Below are 12,315 nucleotides of genomic sequence, written 5' to 3' on the forward strand. Positions count from 1 at the left end.
CAGTCTATTCATCAGGAAAGTGTAAAAAAAAACCTTCCACATTCACATTATTTAAAAAATGGAGATATAAGATTTTCATGGGACAGCAACAGTACAATGCTTACGACCGTTGCACACTTTACTACATACAACTATGTGCATGTGCTATGATTAAATATGAGTGGTAAATATCACATTAATATCACCTATATTTAAATACAGATTCAAGTACTAATTTATCTATCTATCTATCCATCTATCTATGTCTCCAGACAAATCTGCCCATCCACTTCATCATACACTGGCCCCTGGCTGCAAACATCCCCCCATCCCCTACCACCCCCTTTCTGTCAAAGCTGATTGTTTCCACGCCAGCAGAGGGCTGGGGGCTAGTTCACTGTCACACTACATCAGAAAGGATGGGGGGGGTGGTAGAGGTGAGAGAGAGGGAGAGAGAGAGAGAGAGAGAGATCCAGCCTTTTAAAGCTCACAAGTGATTTTTGTTGCTGGTCTGTTCATTTGATGCTGAATATGAATAATATTGCCCCCCAGTGTTGAGAAATAGCTAACACATCCAAATAAACACACAGAGACGAGCATGAGGCAAACAGGCTGTCTGAACTGTTGGCCCAGGTCTGGACTGTATTTGTGTATGTTCATTTTTCTGAGCTCATTGGCTTTACGCAAATTGTACAAGACTTAGGGTTTATCTAGAAATATGTCATTATTTAATTTAAATGGCATTACTGTGGATTTACCATGTGCAGTGAAGTGCAGCTCATTTATGGTCATTGAAAATACCAAATACTCGAGTACTCGAGACTTTTATCTTGCTACAGTCCTGTTATTTTGCCTCAGAATGAGAAACGCTGTTTTCCCTTCATGGTGGCCTGACTGGCAGGTTCACATCCCTGCCACGGCCTACTGGACTATTACAAGAACCAGTACTAGACGGTTTTTGGTAGAGTATGTTGCTATCTGCTATACAAGGTACACTATATGGACCAAAGTATTGGGACACCTGCTCATTCACTGTTTCTCCTTAAATCAAAGGTATTAAAAAGAGCGTATCCTGCTTTTGTTGGAGTTACTGTCTCTACTGTTCAGAAAAGACCAGGATGTTGGATGATCTCCACCCACCTCATCCCAAAAGTATTGGATGGAGCACCAACCATCATTCCAGAGAACACAGCTCTTCCTCTGCTCCACAGCTCAATGCTGGAGGGCCTTAAACCCCCCTAGCTCATGCCTGCATTTGGCAGCATGGTGCCAATAGGTTCATGTTTATCTGCTCCAGAGGGTCCTATTCTTTGTGCAGTACTTCTTCTCTACAGGGACTAGACGAGCTGTGCATGTGTGCATTTGTCCATCTGTGTCAGCAATGGTTGCAATGCATTCATTAGAAGCGGTGTCCACAAACATTTGGACATATAGGCTAGTGTGTCTCCGTTAGCTGTATTAGCCTGGTTTATAGAGAGGAACTGTTCAGAAAGAGTAACTCCAGAGGAGCTTCCTCAGTTGTTTTATGTACTCTGAGCAGCAGAAGTGAAGCAGGAGTAGTTCTTCTCGGTGTATAAACAACAGGTGATGAGTATTCAGATAAGGACGTTTTCACACAGACATAACAACTTTGCGCAGACTTGTGGGTGTCACAGCTGTGTGCACTCCCCGACGGGAATGTTTTCTCAAAAAAAAGCCGCAATTGTCTCCACTGTATATTTTCCCGCCTGTGTGTGTTTCAGAAGGCTAAATTAGCAGCTATGCTCGAGGAGCGAGGCGCAGCAGCGAGTCCCCAGGCGAAGGGATTGGCGCCCTGCGGGGCCTAGCACTTCACCTTCAGTCCCGCTTCTAAAACTGAGCGCTGGTGTTTGAGAGAAGTACCTTAAAGTAACAGTGTAAGTGACACGGCCTCTTCCATCCACAGAACCACAGTCTAGCTTGAAATACCTTCTACACCCTGACGCCTGCTTATTCCCTGTTTCTTCTGAAATCAGGGCTATTAAAAAGAGTTCATCCTGCTTTTGTTGGAGCAACTGTCTCTACTGTCCAGGGAAGAAGGCTTTCTGCTAGATTCTGCAGATTATGAAACACTGTGAGGATTTGATTACATTCAGCGACAAAAAAGCTGCTAAGGTCAGGATGTTGGATGATCACCACCCCACCCTTATCCCCAGTTTCCTAACTTATCCCAAAAGTACTGGATGGAGCACCAACCATCATTCCAGAGAACACAGTTCTGCCATTGCTCCACAGCTCAATGCTGGGGGGGCTTTATACCCCTCTGGCCCACACCTGCATTAGGCAGCATGGTGCCAATAGATTCATGTTTATCCACTCCATAGAGTCCTATTCTATTGGCAGTTCTTCTCTACAGAGACTAGACAAGCTGTGTGTGTGTGTGTGTGTGTGTGTGTGTGTGTGTGCAGTTGCACATCTGTGGGTGCAACTTAAAGTAATTGAATGCATTTATTAGAAGTGGTGTCCACAAACATTTGGACATATTATATATGTCGTATATTTTGTAATACTAGTGGGCATTTTAGCTCTTGACCATTTTTATTTTGTGTTTTATACAGCAACTATAAGTAGAGCTCGGCCTTGGTTGTACAGTTAGAACCGTAAGTATTTGGACGGTTATACATTTTTCAAAAATTTGTCTTGGATCTGAATTGAAGCAAATCATTTCCAAATCAAAAACCATTTCCACAGGCTCGAAAAAAAAACAAACTCACAATTATGAATATGAGGATTATTTGTAATACTTGGACATCATACATACATTTTCTGCAGTCAATGGCTGCCTGATGTCTGAAACCTATGGACATCCCCAGATACTGAGTTTCCTGCCATGAGATGCTTTGCTAGGCCTTTACTGCAGCCGCCTTCAGCTTGTTTGCTGCTTGTTTGTGGGTCTGCCTCAGTTTTCATTCTTCAGTGAGCTCAACTGGGTTGAAATCAGGTGTCTGACTTGGACCTTTGAGAATATTCCAGTACTTTGCCTTTTAGAAGGTCTTAAGGGTGCTGTGTGTTGTTTTGGGTCATCATTCGTCTGTAGTGCAAAACGCCATCCTATCAATGTTGCAGCATTTGACTAAATCTGAGCTGAAAGTAAAGCTGTATACACTCCAAAATTCCCCCTTTTACCTCTTTCAGCAGTCAGATCATTAGTAAACATCACTAATTCAGTTTCATTGACAGCCATAAGTGCCCATGCCTTAACTGTGCCTCCACCATGTTTGACAGATAATGTAGTATGCTTCCAATCACGGGCGCTTCCTTTCCTTCTCCACATCCGTCCTTTATGCCTTCCCCCTTGACTAGACTAGATGTCAAGGAAAGAATTTTGCCATCATCTACCTTAGTTATCTACTAGGGCATTTCAGTTTTTTGGTGATGCTAATCTTGTAAGTGCATTCCTTCTTTTTAAAAATGCACTAAATTGTTGATTTAGCCACTGTTAGTCAAGTTTCTCTCTCTGATAGGTTTGTTTTGTTTAATCATAGCCTCCTTCACTTGCATCAACACCTCTTTAGACTGCATATTAAGAGCTTCCGTGAACGGCTACCAATTGCAAATTCAATACTTGGAATCTACTCTATGTTTATCTCCTTAATTTGTCAGAACAAGGAGGGAACAGGCTACACCTGACTACAGGACCACTTATCTATCAGCTGTCAAAATACTTTGAAGCCTGGGAGTATGTAAATGCAATATATTGTTAAACCCCGTGAATTAAATGCCTAATTCCAAATCCACTGAGGTGGAAATGACAAAAATTGTGTCATTGTCCAAATAAATATGGACATCTTCTGTTAAATCTAATTGTGAGACACGTGAGACAAAACACACCATCAACAGACGTGTTAATAGTGTAATACATTTGCAAAGCGGTTCACTTAAACAAAAAAGGAAGATAAGCACAGAACATAAGCCCTCAGTCCCCAAATTCGGCGGCAGACCCCATGGATTATCCCTATTTTGCCACAGGGCTTGGCTGTGGAGGGATACCAGGCCGCGGGTCTGCTCACCGGTCCGGAGTGGACCAGGTGCCCTCAGGCACATATGCGCACACACCCTCTGCCCCCCAGGGACACGGAACGTGAGGCCTTGGGCCCTGAGGCCATGCTTACACTGAGGATTTAGGTGCAAACGCTGCTATCTGTTCAAACACATAACACGCCATCTATGCCATGTAGATTCACAGTTTTCCTGAGACTATCGCTCTTTATCCAGTGCTCGTTCCTCCTCGTGTGATAAGAAACAAGAACATTGTGGATTCGCTAATAAATAGACCATTGTGAGAAAGGTCAAGTAGGATAACAACAATCTTGTTGTGCTGCTGGAGTGGTTGAGTCGAAACTGAGAGTCAGAAGGGCTTTTTACTGACTGCATTGGCTTATTTTGATCCTAAAACAACATTATTCCCTACATTAGTACAACTGCTTATGAAAGGACACCAACAACAAAACTTAAATAGAATTTATTCATTCACACACAGGAAAAGACAATAAATTCTCTTATAATTTAAAGATATATTTAACAAACATAACTTTGCTCACATATTTTAGAAGATATTTTCATGATATATAACTCTGGTATTCATACTGGATACGTAGGTCAGCAGATACAGTCAGGAAACAACAAGCCATGCATGCACAGCTCTACACAGATGCTTCAGTGACTTTTCAAATACATCAGATGACAGCAAAGAAACAAGTACAGCTTGGAGCACTGACATGGACAACACTGGAGTGACAGTGGGGGGATTCCAACGGGGTCATTTGGTTTAAAGCAGTGGCTCTCAACTCAAGTCCTGGGGATCCACTGTCCAGCACAGCTTTAGGTATTCCCTGCCACCAAAGAACACCTAATCCAGGACTTGATGATTAGATAATGTATTAGGTCGGCATTTGTTGGGGGTGTTGGGATTGGTTGTCCAGGGTTGGAATAACTGAAAAAGCGCAGGACAGTGGGTCCTCAGGCCTGGAGGTGAGAACCGCTGTTTTAAAAGAGTCTACGAGATAAACGCAGGAATCTTCCCTGTACATGACGTCAACGCTCATAGTCCTTTGTTTTCGCCTTGGTCATCAGCTGGTCCCATGATTCTCCTGTCTCTTTCTTCTCCTCTCTGTTATTGGCTGGCTGTGGCTGTGGCCGCACCCATCCGCAGCAGCTCTTTCCTGTGGGTAAGGATGATGTCGAAACTGGACTGGAGCCGGTTCTGCTGTTCCTGGACACGACCCTGCAGGGTGCGCACCCAGCGAATCAGAGCAAGCCGCCGGTACATGGTCAGCTGGACTTGATGCTTCTCCATCTCCTGGGCTTTGAACCTCTCCCGGTCCTGCAGGGTCCACACCGCTTCCATAAGTTCGGGCAGCTCGGAGCTAGGGTCGCTGTCTGTGTCCGAGGAAGCTTCTTCTAGCATGCTGGAGCTTCCGTGGCTCTTACGACGCACCCCTGCCTCCTTGTCCTCTTCCCGCTTCTGCTTTTCATCTGGGTTTGTGGTTGCGTCCCCACTTTCTGCATTCGAACCTCCCACGCAGACGCGGTCCCAGATAGAGTTGAGTAAGTCTCCTCCAGCCACATCTCCACTCCTGATGCTGAGAGGAGAAGAGCTCCCTGACCTGTAGCTGAATTCAAATTCATCATCACTGTCATCCCAGTCTATCCCCTCTTCCCCTTCTTCCTCCTCCTCGTCCTCCTGTTCCTGCTCTTCACCTCTCTTCACAAGCTCCCTTGACTCCTTCTCATCATCACTCACTCTCCTCATCTCCTCGTCGATCTTGCCCTCCTCGGCTCCATCTGGAGGCACTCTGCCTCCAGTGTCGTCCCCGCTTTCGATCTCAGGAAGGGGCTCCAGTGGGCTCCAGCAGGGAAGGCGGGACAGGGGAGAGAGGGGTCCAGGCCCATAGTGGTTAGCAGAGATAGGCGCATCGCGACCCAACAGCCCCAGAGCCCGAGGGCGCATCTGGTTGCGGTTCTCGTCTCCTGTCGTTGGGCTGTCATCTTGGCCCAAGAAGTTGAAGTTCCCATCCTTCTCACACTTCCTCTGGCTGCTACTGCCGAGGATACGCAGTGTGGAAGGTGCACCTCCAGGCTTCTGGCCTCCATAGGCCGGGTTCACAGGTCGATCTTGCTTCAGCATTTTTGGACTTGTCTGAGACGGAGTAGTTCTTTAAGAGAGGAGAAAGAAAATCCATAGTTTTGTTAAAAGGCCAACAAAAAGATTTACTTAAGAATTCATGAGTTTATACATGTGGTCCTAGATCAGCATTAAAGGGGTTTACAGCTCCCTCACAGGAAGTTGGTGCACAAAATGGTTATGAATACACTGCCTGATGCCTGAGACATTGTTTGACCAGAACTTTGAGGGTTTAGGGTTTGGCTTTGGATGGCAAAATAGGCCCCAAAGGAAATTCATAGTTATAGTTCAGATTCACCTCTATTTTACCATTATCAGAAATACATACTCAGTAACCTCAGAAGATACGCATATGTTCACTCATGGTTTTGGATCACATTCTAAATCATCCACAGATCATCCACAGCAGTGCAAGGAAATTTAGCTTCCACATTTAACCCATCCATGGTAGCAACACATGCACAGGTGGACAGCCACCTCAGCGCCCGGGGAGCCGTACACATCCAGGGGCTCCACCCATTGACCTTCCGGTCCCAAGCCTGCTTCGGCCACAGCTGCAGTGCTCCATCTGGAGGCTCTCTTCCTCCAGTGTCGTCCCCGCTTTCTCTCCCAGAAAGAGGCACCAGTGGGCTCCAGCAGGGCAGACGGGACAGGGGGGAGAGGGGTCCAAGCCCATAGTGGTTAGCAGAGAATGTCGCATCACGACCTAACAGCCCCAGAGCTGGAGAACACATCTGGCTGCGGTTCTTGTCTCCTGCTTCGGCCAAAGCTGCCAAAAGCTGGGGTCAGACAGCAAGAGTCAGCCATGCTAGAGCACCCCCGGAGCAGAGGCGGTTAAGGGCTTTGCTCAAGAGCCCTTAACCGTCAGCTTAGCAGACCTGGGTATCGAACCCAGCGCTCTAACCACCTGAGCCACCACTTGGCTCAAGTCGATAAGTGTCTCTAACCAATTCCAAGTTGGATTATTTTGGATGGATTATAATCTGGTCAGTAACTCTAACTAATGATGTCCAATACAGCATACAAACAGTATTTAATGCCATAATCTTCTTATTTTTTAGACATCCGAGCATGTTTTAAACCATAGATAGATATAAAAAAAAAAATGCCACAAAAACAGTTCAAATTAGGCCATTAGAGACTCCAAATGCTATAACCTGAGAAACTACCCAGCCGGCCCCATCCACCAGCGTTACACTGGCCATCACTGTTTACCCTGTAGGATGTGACCCAGCGCCAAACACACCCAGCCTTCCAGTGCTCCTAGTCGGGCAGGGGTGGCTCTGCCACCGCTCACCTCCAAACCTCCATCATATTTCAGCAGTGAAAATACAAGCGAGCATCGACGTGGATTAAATCTGGACAGCCTGCTGTTACATAAGCGCGCAGTTATGGCAGCTTTACCCCATCTCCGAGCTCCTCTCTCTCTCTCTCTCTCTCTCTCTCTCTCTCAGCACAGACCACCGCTCTCCCTCCATTTATCTGACCGTTACATAAGGCGATGATTGGCACTAACGTTAGCGTGTGAATCGATAAACACACGGCCTCGTCTTACCGTCCGTTTTCGAGATGCTGCCCCTTCTACGTTTAGCCCTCCTCCTCCTCCTCTTCCTCCTCCTCCTTCCTCTGTTCCAGCAGGCGAGCCTCTGCAGCGGTGTGTGTGTGTGTGTGTGTGTGTGTGTGTAAGCCTGTCTGCTAGCTTGCTACCTCTCCTCGCCCCCCTCCTCCCATCCTAGCATGACTCACTTCCTAAACTGGGCAGGGGTAGCTGAGCTGACTGGAAGCTGGACAACAACACAATCACAGACTGGGACACTCCACCTTGTCCATTAGATCAGCTCCACTCTCCATACAGATCTGAAATTCCAGACTATGGTCCATCTACTTCTCTACATGCTCTCTTAGCCTCCGTTCACCCTGTTCCTCAATGGTCAGGGCCCCACCACAGAGCAGGGAGGTATTATTTATTTGGATGGTGGGTTATTTTCAGCACTGGACTGACTGTGACGGACCACCACGGTGGTGAGTGTGTTAGTGTGTGTGTGTTGGGCTGGTGGTACGAGTGGATGAGGCACAGCAGTGCTGCTGGAGTGTTTAAACACCGTGTCTGTCCACTCACTGTCCACTCTATTAGACACTCCGGCCTAGTTGCTCCAGCTTGTAGATGCGAAGATCTGGTTGGTGGACTGTTCTCAGTCCAGCAGTGATCCGCAGGTGTTTAAGAACTCCAGCAGCACTGCTGTGCCTCATACACTCGTACCACCAGCGCAACTAACACACACTACTAACACACTCGCCACTCGAGAGTGCCTCTGCAGTGATGAGAATGGCCAACACCCAAATACCACCTGTTCTATGGTGGTCTTGTGGGGTCCTGACCATTGAAGAACAGGGTTGTTTTGAGAACTTTCCACAGGTGATCTATAGTATACAGATTGCTGGCCACCTCAGATCTCCCCTGGGCTTTGTCTTGGAGCTTTTTGAGGTATGCTTTGGGCCATTGTCCTGCTGGAACCCTCCATAACTTCTGACAGAGACCCAGCTTTCTGAGACTGTGCCCTACATTGCGCTCCAGGAAGCTTTGGTCGCCTTCAGATTTCATAATGTCGTGCACCTAGTTCCAGAAGCAGCAGAACAACCCCAAAACATCTTTGAACCTCCACCATGTTCATCAGTAGGGATCGTGTTCCTGTCTTTATAGGCCTCATTTGGGGGTTTTGGGGTTTTTTTGTAAATGGTACAACCATGTTTTTATCTTTATCAAAAAGCTCTGTTTTGGTTTCATCTGTCCACAGGACGTTCTCCCAGAAAGATTGTGGCTTTCCCAGGTAAGTTCTGGCTTTTGTATGTCTCTGTGTCAACAGTGGAGTTCTCCTGGGTCTCCTACCATAGCATCCCATTTCATTTAAATGGTGACGGATACTGTGAGCTGATGCTGTAGTACAGCATACAGCCATAACACTGGTACCACATGCCTAATATTGAGTATGTCCTTCTTGTGTTGCCACAACTTCTCTGACCATTCGAGACGTGGACTTCACAAGACCTCTGAAGGCGTCCTGTGGGATCTGGCAGCATTTCCTTTAAGTGCTGTAATTGGTGAGAAAAGGGTTTCCATGGATCGCATAAGGTGTCCATAACCCAGTCACAGGTTCACTGGTTGTCCTTACTTGGACCGTTTGTGCTGGGAACTGAACAATGCCTGATGCCATGTTTTGGAGAGCCCAGTTCTCTGGCCTTGACAGTTTGGTTTTTGTGAAAGTGGCTCAGATTCTCATGCTTGCCCGTTTTTCCTGCTTTTAACACCAACATCACCTTCAGCAGCTGACTGCTCACTTGCTGACTATCCACCCCTTTGTCCACTCCATTTCTGGAGTTCTGGGTCAAATGATCAGGTTTGGCTTTTGTTTGTCAGCTGTTTTGTGTTGAAAATCAATGCAAACAAAAGAAATAAACATGTGGATACCACAGCATTTGTAACTGCAACACTGTCCTGAGAGAAGTGCAGGGGTGCCAGTATCTTTGGCCATACCTGTATATAGAAAATATTTAACATTCAACCCTTTAAAGCCGGAATCATCAAATAATTGCCAGAAAAATGGAATTCTTTAAAACTGGAGTGTTTATTTAACCTACTGACCATATATGTATTGATTTTTGGTATTTTTGCATCATTTAATAACAATTAAATTATATTAAAAATTAATTACAAAAATAACAAATCAGGTACATGGTGGATTTCATTGTGTGCAACAGAAAAATACATACAGATTTTTAGATTAAGAAGTTTAAAATGTCACCATTTTTTTAAGGATTTTTGTGTTATATGTGTTTTATTAAAAAAAAGAATACCAAGCTGTGAGCAATAAATAATTTTAGATGTATCAAATATGATACAAAATGAAACACAGGGTAATTTTATTTTGTAATAATTGGTGAGAACGGTCAACAAACACCCCACTTTAAAAGCATTACAATGTTTTGGCAGCTACTTGGTGGTTTGGACTTTAAAGTGTTAAATGACACTTTGCATATATGACTTTTAATTTACATCATATTTGATAAATCCTGAATGTATTGATCACAGCAGTTTAGTTTTTTATACAAACTAAAACACATACAACCCAACATTGTTTAACCCTCTTTTACCTTAAAAGGTACCATTAAATATTCGGTATGTATTTTGTGGTGCACGCTTCACAGATTGTATCTTATCTTATGTAATTAACTATTATTATTAATTATAATTCAATTAATCAAATAATTGCCAGAAAAATATATAATTTATTTTACCTTCTGACCATTTATAATTCAAAAGTCTCAAAAATCCAAATATGCATCACAGTGTTTCTCAGCCCTGGTCCTGGAGGCACCCTGCCCTGCACATTTTAGAGGATTCCCTGCTTTAACACACACACACACACACACCACCTGCAGCTCTGAAAGGACTTGTTAATGAGCTGATTAGTGGAATCAGGTGAGATGGGAGTAGACAAAGCACTAAAATGTGCAGGGCAAGGTGTCTCCAAGACCAGGGTACAGAAACACTGATGTATCAAATATGATACACTCGTCTAGTCCAAGGCTGATTCAGTGTCATCCCACCAAGACTGGGGTTGTGTTGTCGACAGCAGGATGATTTGGGTGTGTCGATGTCTACTGCATGTGTGTTTTGGGTGTTTGCACATCAGACAGACTCAGTAAGTACACTGGATCCCCGTCCCATGACAGCCAGTGGCCGGCGGCGGAAGCCCCCTCCCTCCGCCGCCCTCCTCCTCCTCCTCCTCCTCTTCGTTCCATCCCGTCCAACAACATCCCCATTCAGGCACTGCAGCTTGGGGCAGCGCTCTGCTCCTCCGCTGCAGCTCAATAGTGGCCTTAACACATAAAAAATACATCAAAAACAAAGAGGCAGCCCGGGGCCCCGTCACATGCACTGCCATCTACACCAGCCAAACAAGTGAGGGAGGAGTAAATTATATAAATTACTTTTGTGCTTTTTTTTTAGCATGCTAAATTGTTGTAGCCTATTTTTTATTGGTGTAAGAGAAAACCTTAAAACAGTAATTTATTTAAAACATTTTAAATCCAGGTGTATCATGATATAGTGATGATATAGTGACCTGCAACACTGCAACATCAGTGTGATGATTAATTAATTTGCCGAACGTATTAAATAATATAAATAATATAAAAGTACAAAAATAAAATTAGTTTAATAATAATTACAGAAAATATATTGGAAAATAAAGTTATCTGCTCCATCCAGTGGATCATCCTTGAACTGCATGCACCAGAAAACTACATACAGATTTTTGTGTTTAAAATTACTTGAGTAAAATTTTGAGTAGAAGGGGTTAAACAATGCTGTGCTCTGTATTTTATTTTTTTTGTTTAAAATAAAGAAGCTGGCATGAGCAATACATTCTAGATGTCTCAAATATGACAAAATAAAAGTCCTATATGCAAACATGCATCTAGTTTTAAAGTATTAAAATGATTGGGCAGTTATTTGATGGTTCAGACTTTAAATGCTTGTTTTTATACATGTTAAAGTATTATTCATCATGAAAAAACAAAAACAGAGGCTGTGTAACTATATCAATATAAATATTCAATCATTTCAAACGATTGATTTTGTGTATATAGTTATTCTTTGAGTTATAACCACACTTAAGGCTTCAATGGCATTATGAGCAACCATCAGGGTAAAAAAAACAAAAAAAACAAAAAAAACCTTGAAGGGGAAGGAAGCCACGCCGTTGCCAGTAAATAACAGCGCTGGTTTGGTTGCAAGCAGCCTGCAGTAATGACCCATTTCCCTCAGCTCAGCTGCAGTGACAGAGCCCATAGGGACGCACCCATAGGGCGCCACTGTCAACACTCTCTGCTCTGATCCAACGTGGCAGCTACTGCACATTCAACCAGTTGGCCAGTAGCTCTCGACCCCCAACACAGTCTGCACCACATAGTTGGCAGGAACCAGCAAATCCATCTGTTAAGCTTAACTGCTGACAGTGAGAGAATGGGTTCCTCACCGCTCATGGAAGCAAGCTGACATGGTGTTCGGTGCCATGCCAGGAATGACCACCAGTTAAGAAAATCTTCTTTCCCCCCCAACAAATTTTATATTCTCATGAAAATTCCAGGCTAAAGAGAAGATCCACAGCCAGCCTGGAGCAAGGTTGATCCAT

At 44.5% G+C, this 12,315-nt stretch overlaps 1 protein-coding gene across 2 annotated transcripts; it reads right to left on the bottom strand.

Annotated features, from left to right (window-relative positions):
* Window positions 1-4,443: 4,443 nt before the first annotated feature.
* LOC140551469 (uncharacterized) lies at window positions 4,444-7,791 on the bottom strand. 2 transcript variants are annotated; one of them, XM_072674904.1, is made up of 2 exons: window positions 7,677-7,791; window positions 4,444-6,152 (listed from the first exon to the last, which is right to left on the bottom strand). In XM_072674904.1, the coding sequence occupies exon 2, from the start codon at window positions 6,122-6,124 to the stop codon at window positions 5,111-5,113; it is 1,014 nt and encodes a 337-aa protein (XP_072531005.1). In that variant the 5' UTR covers window positions 6,125-6,152; window positions 7,677-7,791; the 3' UTR covers window positions 4,444-5,110. The 2 variants fall into 2 exon arrangements, with proteins under 2 accessions (XP_072531005.1, XP_072531004.1); XM_072674903.1 differs by lacking the exon at window positions 7,677-7,791 and adding an exon at window positions 7,526-7,658.
* Window positions 7,792-12,315: the final 4,524 nt, after the last annotated feature.

Source organism: Salminus brasiliensis, chromosome 3, assembly GCF_030463535.1.
Source record: "Salminus brasiliensis chromosome 3, fSalBra1.hap2, whole genome shotgun sequence".
Taxonomy (NCBI): Eukaryota; Metazoa; Chordata; class Actinopteri; order Characiformes; family Bryconidae; genus Salminus; species Salminus brasiliensis.